The sequence below is a fragment of the Anser brachyrhynchus genome (assembly GCF_964034855.1).
Source record: "Anser brachyrhynchus genome assembly, chromosome: Z".
Taxonomy (NCBI): domain Eukaryota; kingdom Metazoa; phylum Chordata; class Aves; order Anseriformes; family Anatidae; genus Anser; species Anser brachyrhynchus.
Genome location: NC_137697.1, coordinates 6,180,799 through 6,202,935, shown reverse-complemented (window position 1 = coordinate 6,202,935; position 22,137 = coordinate 6,180,799). Strand labels below are relative to the sequence as shown.

At 40.3% G+C, this 22,137-nt stretch overlaps 1 protein-coding gene across 6 annotated transcripts in view; it reads right to left on the bottom strand.

Annotated features, from left to right (window-relative positions):
• Positions 1–22,137, bottom strand: part of UNC13B (unc-13 homolog B) — a 212,801-nt gene that overhangs the window by 77,081 nt on the left and 113,583 nt on the right. For 5 of the 6 annotated variants that reach the window (XM_080573395.1, XM_080573397.1, XM_080573396.1 and 2 more), the window contains 4 exons: positions 12,593–12,639; positions 8,478–8,556; positions 6,756–6,830; positions 6,038–6,257 (listed from right to left, as the gene is read on the bottom strand). In XM_080573395.1, the coding sequence (XP_080429521.1) occupies positions 6,038–6,257; positions 6,756–6,830; positions 8,478–8,556; positions 12,593–12,639 (421 nt within the window). Of the gene's footprint in view, positions 1–6,037; positions 6,258–6,755; positions 6,831–8,477; positions 8,557–12,592; positions 12,640–19,002; positions 19,026–22,137 lie in introns of all 6 variants that reach the window. The other variant, XM_080573400.1, reaches the window with a different exon arrangement.

Below are 22,137 nucleotides of genomic sequence, written 5' to 3'. Positions count from 1 at the left end.
GGTCTAGCAGTTGCCCGTGGCATCCTGAATTACAAGAGATGCAAGCCATGCCGCACAGACCTCTAGACATCCCTCTTTCATCACCTCTAAGGCTTGGCTCTGTTTCATGACTTTCAGAGGTAACTGCCCATCTCCATCCATGCTGCTCCCCCACTCTGCCCAGATGATTTATCAGGAAAAAAGGTTCCACTACTCCTTCACAGGAGAGATATTTGTCTCCCTGCAGGAGTTACACATGAACTGCAGTGCAAAAACCAGGATCAGACACTGTGTTTAACTACACAGACTACCAGAGTAAAGAACAGACAAACCCTCTGTCACAACAACATACCTGTTCTTAATTTTGACATCTGCTTGTTGGTACAAAACCACCATGGTTTCCACAATAACTATCAGAGGATTAATTACACAAAACATATGTCATATAAACCCAATGTATGTCACTGCACTGGAAGGTCACAGGTGCTTCTCCTGCAGCTGAACTTGGATCATATTCATTCAGCTGCAAAAAAAGTGCAGGCCAGTGGTGCAGCTTTTCAAGTAGTTCTGTAAATGGCAATAAAAAGGCAAGGGACTATACAAGTACTGTGTATAGACATGTATAGTACTGTATAAATGGTACTGGGCTTTCCTTATCTCTTCCTCCCTAGGAATGAATCACGAGTCAATTTATAACTGGAAACAGAAAGCAAGTACGACTATAATGGGAATGGTATTGATACAGCTATTAGTAAACTGCCAGTGCTGTTATCTCATGCTTTAAGAGGAAAAAGTCAAGAAAGCAACACTAGCAGGATAGAAGACAGCTGTTCAGTAGGCGGATAATGCTTAGAAATTATATATTCATGAAACTTAAAATAGATATTCGGGTTTCAAATAAAGGTATCCTTCTTCCTTCTGTGCAAATATTTTCCTGCACAGGATTCTGGAAGCAAACAAGCATTCATCACCATGGTGCCTAATCATCATTCAACGCCGAAGCCAAGATGATTATCACAAGAGTGACTTATTGGTCTCCCTAACAGTCCACTCACAGAGCCAGTCTCTGGAATGCAATCTGTTCAGAGTGCAATACAGAGCTTTCTCATCCAAAACCCAACAAACATGCCAGACTTCCAGTTCTGAGTAAAAAAGTGCTGAACAGTTCCAGCGGTGAACCAAAGCCCCAGGAGACAAAACAGTACCAAGCGGGGCATTCAGCACCGCAGTCCTCATAGCTCATGGAAGGTTCACCAGGTTTGTTGCTCCAGTACACCATAAACCAGCACTAATATAACTAATCATACAACACAGATCTCATGTTCAACAGAAGTTTGAAGCTTGAGATCTCAATTCCTCATTTTTCAGATCTCCAGAGAACCGGATTTTGATATCCCAGGGTAAGTTCTTTCCTTAGGTTTAACTGTAGTCTATTGAGGACTTAGATTAGCATCACTGCTGGGAAACAAGACATATACTTGCAGAAGCAGAATACTAAGGCTTTCCAAATGCTAGTCCAGAACCGTCCAACTCCCTTTTGTCAGTATCTCACTAGTGTAATGTCCTTCCCTTCCATCCTCTTCCTTATTCTGCCTACTTATCTGCATCCTACACATCCATCCTCAGCCATCATAAGGCTTCCTTTGATATCAACAATTCCCAACTGTCTGTATTTCAGTTAGTACTACACTGGTGCCCAGGGCAAGAGACAAAGCCCCCGTTTTTCAAAAGCTTTATATGCTATGAGGATAGATAAAAACCAACCAACCAAAGAAACCTCTCCATCCATTTCCAGCCAAGCAAGAAAGGAATTGTACCCAAACAGCGGAGACCTCCAGTAACTCCAAGACCAGGTGAAAGATAAAGAGAGAGCATCTTCCCTAGAGCAAGTATTTACGATCTTATAAAGAAAAGGTAAAGTTCTCGATCATCAGAATAGTATCCTGAAAGTACCTAGAATACAGAAACTTAGTATTTTAATGCTCTCAGAATAACAGCTTGGTGCCAACAGAGCCATTAACCAGATGGCTGCAGTACACATGCCACAGATAATTCTATCCTTACTGCATTTCAAACACTGCCAATCCATGGAACAGCCTTGTTGAACTGATCTGCAAGGCATGTCCCATCACACAATACTTGAAACAAAACAAAACAAAAATGCTGAACCCTAAGAGCTGGGAGGCTGAAAGTTGCAGCTTTTGCTTTTTTGTTCTTAAAGAAAATTCAGATAAAAGATTGATACCTTTCATCTCTGTTGGGTGTCATTCCTTGGATGCAATGTTTCCTGGAAATACATTCTAAACACATTCTCATTTGCCTCCCAGACAAAGGTATTGAGGCATTTCCATAGACATGATGAGCAAATTAGCTTCAATAGAGAAGCAGCACCCAATTTTACACAAGTGGATTTTGTTTCAAACTCCAACAAAGCACTGCTGAATTTGAGTATCTTATCACTACAGTCTCACACATTTGTTCACTGTATCAGATACTCAGTTTCTTAAAATATAGACGGTAAGTAAAAAGCCCTTAGAAGAAGTAACCAAACTGAATTCTCATAGACTTGGGGAGAGAGAGCCATTTATTTCCCACAGAAAAGCACTGAAGCATAGCAGATGGATAAACATCACATCCTGATTCTAAGGTCCCAAAGCATCTACACCAAAATTCAAAATATAGACAACAGAATTTGTGAGCAGCCTGAAAATTCAATTTACTCCAATGCAACATTTTCAGGAAGACTTGCACAGACTTGAATGAAGATACATCCTGAGGCATTAAGACCCAATCAATAGAACTGTACTTGTTACCAGCCTGAAAACTCATTTTACTCTTCCAATGCAACGTTTCCTGGAAGCCTTTATTAGATGCTCAGGTGATGATACATTTTGAAAACATGGATTTTTTTTATTGAAAAAAAAAAAAAAGAAAAAAAAATCCCCACCAGCAATAGTAAAACTTCTTTTAGGAAGAAACCCCTCAAGTTCACTATATGAGAAACTTCAGATTCAGACTTATTGGATCTCTACACTATTGCTTGGGCTCCAGAAGCACCCATTTCTCATTCCTCAAGCACAGTCTATGCTCTGTCAAGCATATAAAAAAAATAATTCATTTTTTTCCCATCTTCTTCTGGCCTTGTGGGTTCCAGTTAGAAGAATTTTAGCATGAACATGCCAAAAGAAAGAACACAGTTTCCTGAAAAAGCCTTATACTAGATTTCTAGTATCAATAACATTTGCTTTCCCAGCCCAGCAGCACATCCACATATTGGCTGTAGTATTATCTTAATTTCCCAGCACCGTCTTTCCTCTGTCTTCTCTGCTTTTTAATTATACAATTGACGTCTTCAATTTCCCTTCTGTCTCCACCCCAGACAATGATACCTATTACTCTCACATTGGTAGCTTCATAGCTCCAGCTCATGGTCTCTGCAACTCCCCTGTTCTGATGCTGGGCAGTTTTCAAATAAGTGAGTCTGTGAAGTTTCGTGGGGCTGCATTCGTTTGGTTTGTTATTGCTTTTACCTTTCTATGTGTTCTTCACCTGTTTTGAGCCCAGCACACTCTCATTTTCTTCCCCTGTTTTTTTTTGTTTGTTTTTTTAACTCTCCATGCTGGAGTATCTTGTCTTTACAATTTGAAAGAAAATGTGAAAAGCAAACATCTGCAATCCAGTGAATAAAACAACAAGATATTATCTGATACTTCACTGTATCTGAAAAGCAGAGTTGGTTCCAGTTGCTACCTCTGTTCTACACAGAAGTGCAGTCTTTTGCCATCATCACATCCCACAGCCCATTGCACAAACTTATTTAACTCCAACCAGAGATTAGATAAGCTGCCCCCACCGTTATTTTTCAGAGGCTGTTCCAGAGACTCCCTGTTCTCATCACTGAAGTTGTCTTGTAGCTTCCACCTTTAATTTTCTTGAAGCGAATTTATTCCATGTTTAATTTTGTAAATGGTAAGCTTAAACAGACCATTTTCCTCACTGCTGTACATCTCCCTCTTCCCCACCATACTCCAGGTATAAAAAGGTTCAAAGAAGGATTAGACAAATTTACAAAGCCATCACTGTCTGCTATTAAACATAGCATCACAGCAGCTCTTCACTGCATGTCTTACACCTCTGCCTTGTGCTCCGTCACATCCCTTTAGAAAGATGATATCGGGACAGTCCCAGTTTGGCTATTCTTAGGTTCCTGAAACAGCATCATTCCTGTCCTCGTGTTCCACACTGCCAAGCCTCGCTTTTGAAAGATGAACAAGCAAACTCATATCTCACACAATTTCTCCATTACAATTGACCTCTGCCCAGTACCCATCCCAGTCTGAAGTCCTCCTTCTTGCACATGTATTGCCACAGCTGCCCTCTGCAGGAATACTTTTTTCCTCTTTGTCATTAGTTAAACTTAGTTTTCCTTCTATTGTTTTTGACTTCATTGCTTCTCCTCCATACAGCTTTGTGCCTGTTTCATCACTGCTGCTCATGCAAGACTAATTTTCCTCTGCTGTCAATAGCATTTTCCCATACTGAGATATCATGACTCCATCATGACACTGCAACATCTTGGGTGTGCATCTGAATTAAGCCCGGATACACATATCAACAGCTTTTCATCTCAAATACTGAAAATCACAAGTTAGCATATGGTTCTGGTGAGCTCTACAAACTTATCATAGATCATCAGTCCTAACTATGACTTATTTAAAACTCTGCACACATCAAAAATACAAGCAGCAACAATGTCTATGTAAGGTGTCACGATAAGCTTTAAGAAAAACGAGTGACCTATGATTCTTTAGTATCCCTTGCTGGATCATCCATTCTGGATTTTCCAAATAACTAGAGTCTGAGATAGGTACGGGATTTGACTCCCTATACTCCTATAGTTGCTGACACGGATTTTCAATAAGCTGTTTTTTACATCGCAAACTTCTGATTCTTTCTGACTTCAAGCTGGAACACCAAAAAAATCAAGAGTGAACAGAAGCAGCCCCACCTTCCTACTCAAGATTTAACACTTACACAGTGGAAACTTCTATTCCATTTAGGCTAAGATATTTTGCTCTCAAGCAGGAATATAAATTTGAGACCAAATCAAGAAACTGTTTTAGGAGCAAATAAAAATAATCTGACTAAACCAGATGCCTAAAATCATACTTTTTCTCTCTTTTTTAGAAAAAAAAAAAAAGAGAAAAATCAAATCCTTTTAAACTTCTCCATTGTATGTGCAAGGTCTCTTTTACTATGCAAATTATTAGCTCTTTGCTTTCTTTGAAGAGAGGGCTCAGGTTTTGAACGCTGCAGAAAAACAAAATAAACGTGCAGAAAAACAAAATAAACAGAACTACTAGTAGTAAGATGAGATACTGCCCATACGCTTAAATAATACCTTCCTATCTGACCCATCATCCGTACTCATTCAGATTCAGGTCTCTATAGCGACTCGACCACAGGGCTCTCCTATTCAAATGGCAACATGCCTTGACAATCCACACTTGGCATAGAGAATCCTGGCTAAGTCCATGGGCAGTATCCGTTAAGCAGGAACCCACTGCTTAAAATCCAGTAACACAGACTGAACATTTAAATAAAACTTGACTAGGATACCAGGGCGCGATGGACAGAACAAAAGTCAGAATATCCAGCTTAGTAGCCTATTCACCAGACCTCCTGCCTCTCTTCTGTGCAGGAAATGCTAGCAAACACACCACCTGAGCTGACACAGAGAGAGATTAAACACATTACACAGGATAAAACAAAAAAATATATATATGTGAAAGAGTCAATAACTAAGCCTTCCTTTAAAGCACACAAAGTACAACATTGCAAAGAAGTTCTCCTGCATCACTGGAGCTGCATCCACAGAGTGATGGGCGCAGGTTTAGACTAATGGTACCTTTTCTGAAAAAACAGTCATTTTAACAAATACATCTTCACTAATCACTCAGGTATCACCTTTATATTTAGGAAAGCTCTTGTAACACTTCTTGAACAGCCACGCTCCGCTGTACCTCTTGGGACAGAAAGCAGCAAAACTGCTACTCACTCTGTAAGCAGTCAGCGTTGAGCAAGTCTTGGCACTTCTCATGGCATTTGACTCCACATTCAGCGCAGCGCATTCCCTGCCGTGCAATACCCCATAACAGCCCCTCACATTCATAGCAGTAGGTAGGAGTTGTGGCTGTCCACACCTCAAAGTTGTGTGGGGTTGTACAAGAGATAGGGTAAATTAAGGCTTGCAAGGTCTTCTTATAGACATGAGATTTCTGAAATACAAGAACACACATAAACCAACATCCAGGAAGGTGACTGAACCTGTTTTTGCTAGTTAACACATGGCTTTTAGGGAAAAGGCATGAACAGTGCAGTTTATCTACACATTTGAAGCAGCCAAATTTATCCAAATTCTACTAGTGACAGTAGAGAACATACTTTCAAAAATGTTTTTCCAGACATTTAAAAGAAAGTGGAAGAGATGGAAGAAATTAAAGTTTGTGGATGAGGAATACTTTACATAAAGCAAGTTTTGCACACTGTCTCCCATAGTAGATAACACAGAAGGAAGTAAGTTTGTATTTTTTAGGTTCATATCTAACATATAAAATGTTACTTTTTACATGTTTAGTTTCTGTAAACAAATGATACAAGCAGCTTTGCATCTTTATTTCTAGACATCTGTGAAGCTGGCTCTGCATCCCAGAGAGCCAAACTCCCCTAATTTGCTTACTGAAAGTTAACATGAGCCAAGCAACCCTCCCACTTACCAGCTCTTCATCTTTGAGAGATGTTCTAGTGGCCATTGCTGAGGTAATTCCAGCTTTCCGGGACTGAACCAGTGACTAAAAGGAAGAAAATTTGTTATTCACTACCAACGTTCAGAAATGCACTGGTACTACATCCCCAAAGATGTGAGCAAAGGCACTCTGTCATGCCAGATACCAAGCCTACTACACTGAAGTTACTTTCTTAAATGATAGCTCACATCTCAAAAGAGTCGAATGCATACTCTGGGAGGTCTCCAACTAGTTTTCATCTGCCCACAGGCAGTCTCAAATTTTTATTTGTTTCTCTGGTAATAATGATAACTGGGTTCACTTCTGTGTTCTGGTAGCAATGGTAACACTGGTATTGCCTAAGATAATTACGTGGGACTCAATCTTCTATATTTAACTTTATTCATAAACAAAAGGAGATTATTTTGTCAGTTTAAAAACATACACAACACTCCCAAATGCGACAGTGAAAGGATACAAACAGGACAAAGGGTGGGTTGGGAGCAGGTTTGAATGTGCTGGTAAGTCACATTCATTGGCCATCACTGAATGCAATGAACAGCATATTTCCCTGAAAACTGACCCTTTCACATCACACCCACGCCGTTCTGCACCATTGAGCAGCACAGGACCTGCCTTTGCATCACCTAACACTGCTATACAAAGATGAAGGCTGAGAAAGAAATTAAAGCCAGCAATATCTATTTTGAAATCATCAAATCCCATCAGAGACTCAGTTATGCTGATTTATGCTATTTGAAGACAGACCAAAACGTTCATTCCATCAGTGATGTACCAGGACAGAGTGTTGAATATGCATGCACTGCAATACTGCAGGTTCAAAATAAAAAGCATAAGAGCAGAGGGAAAATAAGGTATAACAATTTTTGGTTTTGGTAAAGGCTTGTTAGATTGTCTTTAGCACCACTTACCATGGCCTGTGGAGAGAGAGAATGAAAGCATACAAAGGAAGCAACACAAGTTAATGCCATCATTGCACAGGTTTAGAAGACACAAGCAGATAAGACACATTAGGCCTCCCATGCATAAGCTGGCAGAGAGAATTGTATGCATCTTTTCACAGGAATTGCAGGATACAGAAACTTTGGTCTTTCAGATGTTACAGCATCTCTCCCAACTATGAGTGTGCTCCGTGTACTGATCACACAGACAACAGAAAACCATTTGTCCCAGAGAAGACTTATTTCACCATATCACACAACCATAAGAAACTTGTCTTCGTTACTTTCTTGGTTCTTTTGCTTCCCCAGCACAGGAGCCCACTGGCAATATTTCAAATTACTTTAAAAAAATCCAAGCACATATGTTCGTTTATCTATCCTCTCAAATTCCAACCTTCTGTAAAGTTGCCAAGTCTCACATGGACATCATAACTTTCCACAAAGTATGTGATTTTTAGGAAAATATTTAAAAATAATGCAGGCCCCAAAATAATCAAATATTCTGTGTAGAAAAAGAAGGAAGATGAACATGAAGAATATCTTAATTCTGCCAAATGAATGCAACACTGTATGAAACCATACCTTGTTCTCAGTGATTTTTCCAAGCACAGCTCCTTAAACCTTTTTTGTAAGACTTAATTTAACTAAGTAGGAAACTTACAACTCTTTGAAGTGACAATGAACATTACCATATGTCAAAAAATAAAGCCACTTGCACCAGTGACTGTGTAGCAGAAGAAAAATCTCTTACCAGATCACTGACAAGTGGAATTGGCTTTTTTTTGCGGAGATCAGGCATGCTATCAATACCATAGAGACCACCTGCTGGCCTGGAAAATCAAGAGGAAAAAGGATTAAAAAATCTCACCAGCAATGACAGAAAGTAAACAGGAACAGAAAGCCTCCTTAGAACACCATTCTCTTTGCTGTTATCACATTCAGTAAGAACATGAAGAATCAGTACACTGCAAACGCAACTTAATGATAAACCGAACTTGTTTAACCACTTTAAAAAAAAGGCATTTTCCCCATCTCAAGGCTGAGCATCTGAGCTACCTCAGAGCAGACTGTGCACATGCCTGCAGAGCATCCAGTCACTGCCACTGGCAAGTGAAGGTGGGCTTATCCCCACAGCTTCCTTGTGGCATGGATTTGGCAAAAATCCTCACCTAAGAGTAGAACCAGAGATCTGCAGCAGTTTCCGTAAAGGTAAGAGGGTAGGCACTGGTAACCTGTATATTTTGCTGATTTGGTATACATATACATATATATATATATATATATATGTATAATGCATATATATAATATATATATACACATATATATAATATGTATATATATATATGGACAGACAAAATGATTTAAGACACTACAGCTACTAGAATAGGTAGCATGGGACAAACCACTCTTACTAATATTCTACATATAAAAGATGCACATGGAGCTACACTTTTAAATGATCTAGAGAACCAAATTCACACATGCCATGGAAATTGGTAGGCTGGTAAGCGACTACAGGCAGCCTGCTTTCCTTGGCAAGCAGGGCCTACTCAAATTTACACTTAATATAGCCAAAAGTCAAAAAAAAAATGAGTAACTCTAGGAAAAAAACAAATCATGACCAACCACCTGCACTACAGCAGACCACGCTAGGATGGAGAAAGATGTCACTGCACAACCTAGCACAAGGCTGTGTCAAAAAAGGGCAGGTGTCTATTATATATATAAACATGCCATAGTGCTGCAATGGTAAAATTGACTTTTTTGACTGGGCATAGGAGGGTGACACATCCAATCCGTGCCTGAATTGACAGATGCTGCTGGCTGAACAAGTCTGGTGGGAAGGTGAGCAGCCAAGTGTGACCACATGAACTACCCTTGCCTCCACATGCAGCATTAGGCATATTTGCATTACAGAGCTGTGCACAGTTCTTTGTGCTCCTACATAATGAACAAACCCCATTCACAGTCTGCTACACTGCTCTGCCAGCAAAAAGTGAGCACTAGATCCTGCAGCTGGGAACAGGAGACCAACTCAGGCATGAAAAAGATGCAGGTTTACTTTACAGCAGTTCAGTTAGTTTAAACTGCTGGAGTCTCTGGCAAAGAGTAAGTGTTTTCTAGTACAGGAAATCCTTACAGCAAGTCTACGTGGTATTTCTACTAAAGGCTATCCTCATTTCCAACACAGCTCCAGAAAATATTTTTGCCTGAGTTACACTGCAATAATCCCTTCTTGCTTGTAACAGAAAGATCTGGCCCAAATCAGCAAATAATAAATATAAGCATAAGAACTCAGCACAGTCTTGCTGGGATCAAACAGGATTTTTTTCTGCTGTCCTAAAGCTACAAAATGCTGCCTGATATTAGCAATACTATTTTGGGGTAAAATAGGTTTCACAGAATACTATTTAGATGATGTCAAGAATTCCAGTATTATTTAAATCACAATAGAGTTTAATTTATTGCTAAGTTTTGGGTCAAAAATTTGGGTCAAATCATTATGAAAGCATATGCAAAATATAAAGGGAGCATCTATAAGAAGAAAAGATTCAATAAAATAGTCACAAGTAAAAATCTAGAGTCAATGCCCCTGTTAAAGTTAACAGCACAGCTGGGAAATAACACTTCTTTTCTACAGAATTTTCAAAGTGTTTTTTTTTTTTTTTTCTCTAATTCATCTGAAAGGAAACTGTGACACTGATGTTTCCAAGGGAAAAAAAAAACAACACAACATACTAGAATTGTACGTTTTATAATTCAAGCCAAGCCTAAACAAGATATTGTACTTGAGAAACATGTCTAGTTACAGCCTGGTTTCTTGCAAAATATTTATGTTAGACTAAGGTTTTTGCACCTGTAAAATAAGAGAACTGCTTCTAAGCCAGACTGACAGAGAATAGCAATATTTGAAAGGTGCTTGCATTTTCCTCTAAGAGAGGTGTCTTAATACTTACATAGCTATATACTCAGATAACCTGCTATTAGCTTATTAATAATAAAAGTGATTCTTAATTTTCAAAATTATTTAGCCTGTGCTTTCAGCTACCTCAATCTCTATTCTAGCACAATCTCTACTTTGCTTTACATGGAGTTTGTACAGACAGAAGTACTAACGCTGCTTCAAATTATGTACACCATGACTTCATATACAATAGGGTAACTCTCCTCTGCAATGCCTGCAATATTTATAGCATTATTATGGAGTGCTATATTGGGAAGTGAATAGCATCTCTGTGTGAGAATATGATTTGCACTAATAAATAAAATACACAGATATGAGATATTACACCCAGAAACTGATCCGTAATAACAATTGTTGTTTTTTTTTTTTCTATGCTAGCTTTCCAAAACCTGTGGTTACGGACAGGAAGATACTATGGCATTATGCTAAAAGTGCAAATAGCTTGAAGCTATTCAATTCGTGTTTTAATATGACATTTATCACAAAGAATCTTACATTAAATCTTGAAAATTTAAGGAAGCAAAGATCGTTTGTGATGACAGAAGATGATTAGTGCCCTCAAAGGACACCACTTCTCTAATCTTCACATGAAAGAACTCCAAACCTAAGTGCTTTAATATATGTTGTGGCTAATTAAGCCACAATGTGGCTAATAGTGGAATTAAAGGTTCACAATCCACCACCACTTTTTCTGGAAATCTCTTGCATCCAGGGATATAGTAAATAAGTCAAACTTTCATCAAAACTGCATTACTTAATTTGTTTTATCTCCCATATAAGAGGAAGAACTTACAGACTAGAGCAAACATGGCCTTGAATGGACAAAATAAATTTTAACTATTTCAGGACTGCAGTTGTATTCATCTTTCAGGCTAGGAAATCATTTCGTGAGTCTGCACCAGTAAACTCAGTGCATCGACTCCTTGTTAAAGCAGGAGAAGGTGCTGTTTATAGTTCGAATAAATCACTGTCTTCTGCTCCTGCTAATTGCCACTTTTCCAGAAAAGTCTTAGACTCCTTAAGAAAGCACGGGGTTGCTAGGCAGCTCCAGGCATCTGCAGGTGTGGAGGAAGCTTTGTGGGAATACCAGCATTACAGAACAATGACTCCCAAAGCAGAAAATCGTATAATGAAGCCTCTGATTTAACTTTGCATTTTATTAGGAAAGCTTACTTCAGTACTATGAGAATTAACTTGTACGTGCAGCAAGCCAACCTCTTGCTGAGATACCAGGACAAATCTGCTGCTACATCAGCTCCTAATGAGTGCACCACTACCAAACCGTATCGCTCTAATCACGAATGAGGCACATAACCTAGCAGCTTGGAAAATGCGTCGTTTCTTTTTTTCCATAGAGGATTCTAGGGAAGCTACCATGCTGGCACCTATTATGCTGAGTAGCATGCTGAAATTACACACAATCAGAACTTGTCTGCTTCATTTGCTGAAACTAGTGTGTTACGGAAAGAACAGTCTGTCATTCTCACCTGCATAAAAGAGGTATGATGACCACTGTTTGAGTGAAAAACTGCAATGATTTCCAGAGCTACTCCAGGTTTGCCTTCTACATTAACCACAGGCATCATTACAAAGACAGAAGGCTTCCCCAAAGCCACCTTTATTTCTAAGAGGTATTATATTAGAGATTATACATTGCAACTAAACCCTTGTCCTTAACCACAGATCTCCAGAAGAGCTGCACAGCCCACCTCTAGCTGTTTAAAAGGAGACCATAAAATGTAGCAGCAGCCTGGCTCTAAGCGAGGCATGGCTACCTGATTATTCCCGAAACCAGACATTAAGAGCATCAGTAGTGCCACTTCTACTTAAGTTGAACTGGAGACCTCAAACTATATTCTAACTATAAACACAGCAAAATGAGGTCTCAGGATAGTACTTACCCTCCTTTGAGCCAGGGTGGTTTTGATGGATCAGCCTCATCTTGACCCTTAAATGGGGGAAGGCAAAAGAAGAATATGAAATTAGCTTCTGAAAACACCAGAAAAAAATATTTAGCTTATATGCTGAGTAAAGGATAACAGACCACACTGCATGCAGGCAAATGCATACAGACAGTCACTCAAGCACCTCCAAAGGCCAGCATATGAGGACAGGTCTTATGGACACACAGGCTATGTGATGTCACTGAACACCTAGAACCGGGACCAGAAGAGCCTGTTCAGTGCACCTCCTCTTTCAAAAGGAAGTCTTAAAGATCACTCTATGACCTCTTCCTTCTTGTTTTTTGTTTTTTGTTTTTTTTCAGCCCAACAAAAGCATGAGGTATGGTAGCACTCCTGTTACTACAGGTCACCACTGACATGAACATGGTCACAACGAGGACACTATAAATTAAAAGCACCTGTGTGAAATGCACAAATGATTGATCAGCATGATACTTTGTACAAGCACTTATGAACTTTGTTCACTCTCAAATGTAAAGACCCTCCAGCCCTCCAAAAGCTGGACAGTCCCAGTGCAGCTCCATCCATTCAAATGCAACTATTTAACTTCCAAGAGGTAAGGGCCATCACTTGCAAGAAGGATGGAAGCCACCACAGGCAGCAATATGAGGATTCGTTTTCATGAATTCAAACCATGTTCTGATGTTCTCATAGGAGTGTATTTATGGAGAGATTTTGTTTCTTTGAAAATCTTCAGTAGATCAATTAGAGATGAGAAGTGTTCCAACATTTACAACCGGAGGAAAGAGAGTTTACTGCATAAGGGGAAAATGGTCTATCTGTAGCTGGAAGCATCTTTGTTCCAGTTTACAGCTCATATATTCTCCTGCACACCTTGACAGAAAAGCTGGTTTCCAGCAGTAAAATATGATTAAGGAAGACACATGGCTAATATCTAATATTCCAACCTCAGATAATCACATCTGCCAAGAGGCTGTAACTTGCACACAGTGGAAAACTAAGTAGTTCCAGCCATGGGACATACAACCCGAGAATCATCACAATGTAAAGGAATATCAGGAATTAAGCTCAATTTATATGCAAGATAAGAGCAGACAGCCCCAAAAGGTTCATTTTTTTGGTCCTGTGCTTTGGATGAGCTGTGCAACCTCAGGTTGTTCACATGTGTCAGACAAGGTCTCCCAAGAAAAGCAGAAAAAAACAAGAACAAGTTTCTGTTTGAGGTCTCAAAATCAAAAGCCCAAACTTCCTATTCATTATTTCTAGAACTCCATAGCCAGACAGATCTGAAAACTACATTATTTTTATTTATTTTAAATAGGTGTGAGAAACATGACCTATCCATAACTGAATGTGCTCCCCAGGTTTTCTATGGGACCTCAAAGGCCTGCAGACCAGGTAGCTGCAGCCTGGACCCACGGTCCAGCACTTGTGCACGTTTGCTGTGTACCCAGAGCTGCACGCCAGGTTCCAAGCTCTTTTACCTAGATGATCGATGTACACACACCTTCATTCCAAGCTGCACTCCCCAAACCCCTCAGCCTGAAACCTGAATTTCCTCCACAGGGACTTGGCTCAACTGCAGGTCAACAGAGCAGATTTTGTGAAGCAAATGCAACCAGATCCTTCAGAGCACAGAAGGAAGGACATCCCTAACTTTGCCTTTGAACACTTGGAAGAGCTGCAACAAGAAAGTGATCATCAAATGGAGCAACGCTTTACACTGGCCTGAGCTCGACAGATCACAAATAGCAAGGGCAATACTGCAGCTCTGAGCTCACTAGGTTATCAAGAACTATTTTCGAGGAAAAAAGATTGAGCTCTGTTATTTGAGCAATAACCATCTCCTAAGGCAACTGAGAGTCAACAGAGAATGGTAGAGAACACTGATGTGGGGAAGGTGCGATTGGGAAATGAACTTCCATCACTCAGATTTTGACAAATGCAAAGTTAAAATGCTGGGAGTCCAGATAAACTGCACTTCTGCTCATTTATCTTCATTACTTTTGCCAGGCATTTCAGACATGTAAATAAAGAGAAAACAAGAGAAGAGGAAGAACTTCTGTAGTGACGAGATTAAAAATCATCAAGGTAAAACAGCAAAAAAAACAACAGAAAGAGCTTTCCGTAAGTGACAATATTGATGTGGGGCCAAAGCAGGTGATGGCTGTGTGGAAACAGGAGTTATGACCAGACGAACAAAAGTAAAAGAGGTTAATTTGCTCCAGGCAGCCTTCTCCCTGGGGAAACGCTGAGGGAACCAGTGTCTGACATCCATCAAACAAGGGCTGATGCCTTAAGACTGGGGAAGAGCCAATGCAGTACCCAGAGCTAAGGCACTGGGAGAGGAGGAAGGAAATGTGATCCAGCCTGGCACAGGCCCATTATTGGCTTCAACAGCTTGAAATACTTCATAGCAAACACAAAGAAAAGAATTAACATGGAGGTAAGGAAAATAGGAAATAAGGAAAATAGAAAAAAAATTACCATATATGGAACACGAGTTTTTGAACGCATCAATTTGGGTTTGACAAAGCAACCGTTTTTCTTTAGAGCATAAGAAGACTTATCAACTGAATTTTCATTTCAACAAAAAAAGCTTTGATGAAACGCCATGTGACATTAATCAGGCTGGATAAGCTAAGAAGGAGTAGGGGAGCTTTATGGCAGGTAAACAAATTACTAGCTGAGCCATGGACAACGCAATAAGGAAGCTAGTGGGAGTAAGGACCTGCTGATAAAATCTGCTGATGACAAATATGGGAGAATCATCAATACAGAACAGAACTCAGACCTTGATGGAAAAAATTGATGACACTGAAGATTGCAACAACAGATTAAATATAGTAGAAATAGAAAGGTCAGAACACCAAAACCTGACGTGAGTTCTGCTGCACACAAGGGGTTCCTCGGTGGAAGAACAGCAGGTGAAAGCAGATGAGTTCTAGTCATCGCACTGTGGCCATGAGCCACTATGATACAGTCATGTAAGGAGAGAATATCATCTATAGAGGATATCCGCTGAAGCATCTTCATAGAAATAAAAGCATAAGTAACACTGTACAGTGCTGGCAAGACTCCTTCATAAAGGCATGTACAATCTTATTCTACGTCAAAGTAAAAAGAATTTACACAAAAATGGCAAAACCAGTGTGAGGATACAAAGACAATACTGTAAGAAGAGAATGAGACAAACCACTTACAAAATCAACCTTTTTCTGTGTTTATTCAGTGGAGGAGAGAACATACAGCATAGAAGAAATTAGGCTAAATAAAAATGGGGGATGAAAATTAGGTGTCTAACCATGACAGTCATGCAGTAACCTTTCAAAAGGAAACACAGACACCAAATCTAACCAGTTTCGAAGAAGGAAGACGGGCAGTTTGTATAGGAGATAATGACGATATGACACATTGCCAAAGGGCTACCGGGCACCAAGAAGCCCTCTGTAGTCCCTTGTGGCACTGATGCATACAGTTAAAGAACCAGAGGCCATGTTACCTACAAGTGTTGCCAGAGATTAACAGGGCACTTCCAGGAGTGCCAGTTAAACAAATCAATCCATAGTTTACATCCCTGTTATATGCAGGAACACTGTAGACATTCCTCTTTGCTTGAAGGCAAATGGCAATGGCAATGTTTTAGGTGGAATTGCTGTAGCTGGGGAGTTTCCCACATCTGAAGACAGCAGTTGCTGCAGGACACAGGAGGGCTCCAGGAGCTGCTCTGGGTCTTGTCACCAGCCACAGATCTGCCCAAGTCTAGCCCAAGACAACAGCCAGGCTCACTTTGAGCCTGGGCAAGCAGAGAAAATGTTGGGAAAGATGCAAAGAACATTTGGATGCAAAGAAGATCTGGAACATCTATGAGTTTGTTGATTTGCTTTTTTAACACTGTTCTTCCCAAAACAAATGGAATGGCAATGTTGACACATTTAACACCTAGACATGCACATGCTACAGAGAAAGTAATTTTATGTCTGGCTTCTACTTCACTTCTCTGAACTGTTGTGTCACTGGATCTCTCTTTGTAAGCAGCCAGACCAGTCTGAATCAGGATTTTTTTTTCCCCTGATCTCCAGTAAGCACTAAAGAGATGGAGCAGCAAACATAAACAAAACTGACCATCACCTCTCTATTCAGTTTTTGTATTTCTGATGTTGATGGATGACAGTTTGACACCCACTTTCAACAAATGTCTTCGGCCAGGGAAGTGCCTGTCACCCCTAGTAATGCAGCACGTTAACTCGCAGGAAAGGATGCTGAAAAGTTGTCTCCAAGTAATTACAGTTCCTTACCAACCAAGAGCTGCTTAGCCAAATCATGTCAGTGACAGCAGCATAAATTGAAATGGATTAAAAAGAGCATCTAAGGCACAGTATTCAGTCATAGGGAAGACAATGTTTACTGAAGCCTAAGAAGGCATCTAGTAGGAGTTTTGCTTATTCAGGAAAAGCAGCAGCCAAGATTACAAGTAATTTGAGAAGTTATTTAAAGCTCCAATTTGCAAATTTTGCAATTTATCTCATACACAGGAAGATGTTTCAATTGAGAGAATAAACAAATATTTATGTAGAAAAGAAAGTCCATAAAACAGAGGCGCAGCCAAAAAATAATCACCAAGTCTTTCTTTTGGAAGAACATCCCCAGATCTGTTAGCCAACTTCAGGACCGCATAAAAGTCTAAACACCTAACTTTCCATCACATTTAAGTATTGTGTCTAGCATGTTGTCCTCTTCCAGAAAAAGAGATGGAAAGCATGGAAAGCTGCATTATTTCAACAGATAAGGAAAACAAATCAGTGACTTTTTATTTGTTTTGAAAATCACTGTAACTTGTTTTCAAATACCATGCTTGGTTATTAAACCTCTGATACCTAAATTAGCTATAGATGAATCTGAATCAGGCAAAAGCAACTGTTTCACCACCTAAATTAAACTTCTAGTCACGCCTAATTAGATCCTTTCTTCGAGGGTATTAGCAGAATCAGACTAAGCTAAATCATCCCAATTAAACTAGTTGGTCTTGTGGTTCAGTATCTTCATTGATTCAAGCTTGATGCATTTTACATGGATCCAAAGCTGCAACAAGCAGAAGGATTATTTCAACAACAGTGCGTTCAGCAACAGCATCAATTTAAAAAACAACTGAAAAGCTACACAGGAAGCTCCTTCCACCTGATGAATCTTCCAGTACTAGTTTTCCACCTGACAGATGAGTTGCCTCAGGGGACTGCAGTGTTTCTGCACCAAAGCCAGAAGAGGACAGAATTTGTCACCAGTCCCAGATATGTCTGCACTTCCAATAAAGTGCTAATGGATGGACATTTGCCAGTAAGAATGATACAAACCTCTTGATACACAGACCAATAAAGCTTAGAAATGAGAAATCATCAAACTCAATGGATAGGATCTACATGGAAGCCAAAAAGCCACACAGTGTTCAGTCTGCTCCAGGAAGGTAATTTAGTCGGATCCATACAGCTAAGGGAGAGACAGACGCGCAGCGGGCACCTAATCCATGCAGCATAAGTTCAAGAAAATAAAAAAAGTAAACTCAGAATTTAACAGCCAGAACTTTCTCTACATGAGACACAGTCACAAACACAAATTAAGATGTTACACAGCAGCCAACAAAAAAATTATGTGGATCCTCTTAGAAGGAAAGAGTTATATGTTGCCCTCAGGCTGCCCACACAACTGAGCACCACAAGCAGTGAGGCAACAGGTCCAATACTGGAGAGGCAATTAATACCTACAGCTGATAATTAGCTAGTTAGCTAAGTATCTATTAGCTAGTTAGCTAATTATCTGATATTAGCTGATAATACAGCTAATACCTACCTTCCAGCACTGCCCTGCTCAAAGCAAAGTGCAGCCCGGAGCTAGAATGGCATGGCAGCTGCAGCAGACACCTCCCAGCACCCATAGTCTCACTTAATCTCAGTATTACAGCACATAATGGTACTTTTGACTTTGATTACTGTAAGCATACAGAACAATTAGTGATGGAATGAAATAACGCAACTTAGGAATAATGCAAAACGAGGAAATGCTTGGTTTAGGCAAGATTCATAAAGAGGAAGACTGGAAAAGACAAAACAAACCATTTGTACTCTGCACATGGTGCCTCTGCACACTATGTGCACGCCACAGAGCATTGAAGAGCGGAGACCACCCAAAGCATTCATGTTTTCTCTTTGTACGAGGTACTACGCACTGAACAGACTCTTAACTCATACAGTGTTAACATTTCCTCTGACAACCATAACATGCTAAACTGAATCTCAGTGCCGCAGCTGGAGCAATTGGTTACATGAAGACAAGGCATGCACACACAGCAGTTTCAGAAAGAGATGCTGGTTAGAAGGGACAACATGTACAACCTGGAGCTCTCCTCTACCTCCTTCTGTGAAGAAAAAAGAGAGAAGAAGGAGAGGAACAAAAGTTAATAGACCGGATTTCTGCCATGAGCTCTGTAAAGTGATTTCAGAAAGTGGGGTAAACATTTGCTGCGAGTTGATAAAACATTTGTGCAGCACCAAGTTCTCCATGTGCTTCCTGGGACATACACCAGTTAATCTCTATGAATTAATCTCAAGTTAAACTCTGATCAAATTTCACCCATAACTGCACATGCATTAGAACATATGGTTTTGAAAGCTGATTTTTACAGAGGTTTTTTTTTTTTATTTACTCAAGAATTTTAAGTAATCTTAATACAGCATTAGAGGAGGATTTATCACGCTTGAGAGAGAACCTGTATTTAATACAAAGAGGAACAGATTTGTTCCCCCTTTCCCCCCAGAGTACATCTACTATTTCCATTTGAAGCATCCCCCTTCCTTCCCTCCTCGCCCCCCGTACATTTTGCCCGTGACGAGGAAACTGGTAGCTCCCACGGAACACATTTTGCTTTTGCAAGTACCATAATGCAAGGAGATATTTTCTGGCTTTATAAATCTAGGCAATTCTCCTCTGAGAAAAAATCCAGAAGCCTCCTACACTAAATCTCATGTTTATGGATAGGCAATTTCAAGGCTAGTAAAGTTATATGGGAGTCATACTAAAACTTCCGGTAGAGACGTGGTATCTTGTAAGACTTCCAATCAGATAATTCTGTATTCGCACAGAAGAGTCATATTACTCATTTGCTAATGAAAGATGGAGGAGAAGGAATGTCTTCATGGCAACGGGGGCCACTCAGACGGGTTTAAAAGCTAAAATAAGTTTTCAAAGTTGCTCCCTGTACGGGTGTAATTACACACATGCAATCACTAAGACAGGAAAACAGAGAAGCTATTTTAACTCAATCACTAAGGAGAAGTCAAATTACATCAGCAAATGAAGTGGGGGATTGTAGCTAAAATAAAAGTCCTACTTTCCACCTTAAGACATGCCTGCATGGATCCTCAGCAGGAGCACCACCTCTCAGTGGTGCCCGGTGACAGAACAAGAGGCCATGGGCACAAACTGGAGCACAGGAGGTTTCCCTCTGAGCATCAGGAAGCACTTCTGTGCTGTGTGGGTAACAACGCACTGGCAGAGGTGGCCCAGAGAGGCTGTGGGGCCTCCCTCCTTGGAGATCTTCAAAAGCCACCTGGACTGGGCCTGGGCAACCTGCTCTGGGTGTCCCTGCTTGGGCAGGGGTTGGACCAGATGGACCGAGAGCTCCTGCTAACCTCAGCTATTCTGTGATTCTATGAAAGCCCCTGGACCACCCTGCTGGCCTCTTGTTTGTGAGCCAATGGAGGTGAAAACACAAGCAGCAGCATGCTGCTGTCTTCTGTGTAACAGCCACGTTTTGCCAGTCAGCTCCACGCAAACCTGCAGGCCTGGAGAAGCTGAGGAAACTTGGGGTCCATCCCAGACTCAGCCAGGAACGTGCGTTTTTGGACACAGACATCTCTGAGTGTTCCCCTCTAAAATAACTTTCTACACCATCCTCTTGCCTGTGTCTTTCTATTAAGCAAAACCTTCTCAGCTAGGCAGCCCCATTCCACTTCAAGTCCTTTTTGTCCCTCTCTTCAACAATCCCAAGCCCATCCTCTCCTGACTTGGTCCCTTTGGTTGTCTCCATGTATCCCAGGCAGATCCAGGCTTCCCTCATCCTTGGGTTTCATCTCCTTTTGAACCAGATTCCTTCCCGGTACCTCCTGAGCCTGTGAAGTCTCTGAGTGCAGAGGATGGAGAAGACCTGGACTAACTGCCACTCTCAGGTCTGCCATGGCTCCGTCGTGCTGAGCAGGGAAAACCCAATTTTAGTCCCTGGCTGGAAAACACTGGGGACAGATGGAGTGCAACAGCTTAACTGCAGCAAGTTACCAGCAAGCATACGCAAACTACACATTTTTCAAAGGCTTATTCACTTCATTTATTTGGGGATGGTCTTCCACAAATAAACCCTTGACAAAGATCTACCACTGCCAAATTTTAAGGTCAGAGGGCACTAGAGCTTCTTAAATACAAGTCAAGCTAATTTTGATACAAGCAGAGCAATGAAACTTGCATTAGACTCGTTTTGGGAAATACTGGATTAGCATGGCTTAAATTCCCTATATATCTTTGACTTCTGAGCCCCTTCGGTTTAAAGCTAATAGGAATGGTTTCATGCTAAATAACATTTGGCAAAGCTCAGAGCCTCTTCAGGCAAAGATTGAAAATCTTCCGATAACACTCCCTTACAGGAGGTGTGCTCACAGCATCATCAACTGTGACTAACCTGGTTAACCCCCAATAATAGAATTCTTTCACCATTCCACTTCTGAACATTTAATTTACATCTACAAAAAATCTGTCATTTCAGGATGGTGGGTTTTGTTGTTGATGTGTTTTGTTTTTTTTTTTAAGAACACAGATAATCAAACCATCTTTACCTAATTTGCTTTTTTTCCTCTTCCAAATTAAAACTTTAAAAGCTTGCTCATATTTTCAGGGGATATTTTAGTTTCTTTTTTGAGTTCAAATTAAACACAACTATTTACATACATCTGCTAACTTCTAAATTGTTCTGGTAATTTGCATCTGTGTACAACTATAAATAATTTAAACCTTTATGCCAGTGCATCATCTCTGATTCACCAAAACACACAGACTTACTAACACCTTCAAAGTTATCATCTATTCCTTTGCCACAGCCTGCTGCCAAGCACATTTAATAAAATACCCTGAACTTGAACTTTCAATCAGGCATAAGTAAGACAGTGGTTCAGGCTCAGAACCAAAAAGCCCGCAGGCAGATTTTTTTCAGAGTTTTCAGTGGACCTGACCCCAGGACTTAAAAGCACATTAAGAACAAATTAATATCTTTAAAGTAGGACATATGCAGGCATCTGCAGCTGGGAAAAACAATACTTCCACCATCCTTTTGTTGCACTCACAGTTTGATGCTTTTTCCAAAGGAAGAAAACAAGAGCTTGGCCCAAACTTATTTTAGGTTGGGCACAATTCAAACAAAATTGTTGCTTCACTTTCTCAGAAAACGCATGCCAAAACAACCCTATTTCAAACGGAATGATTGT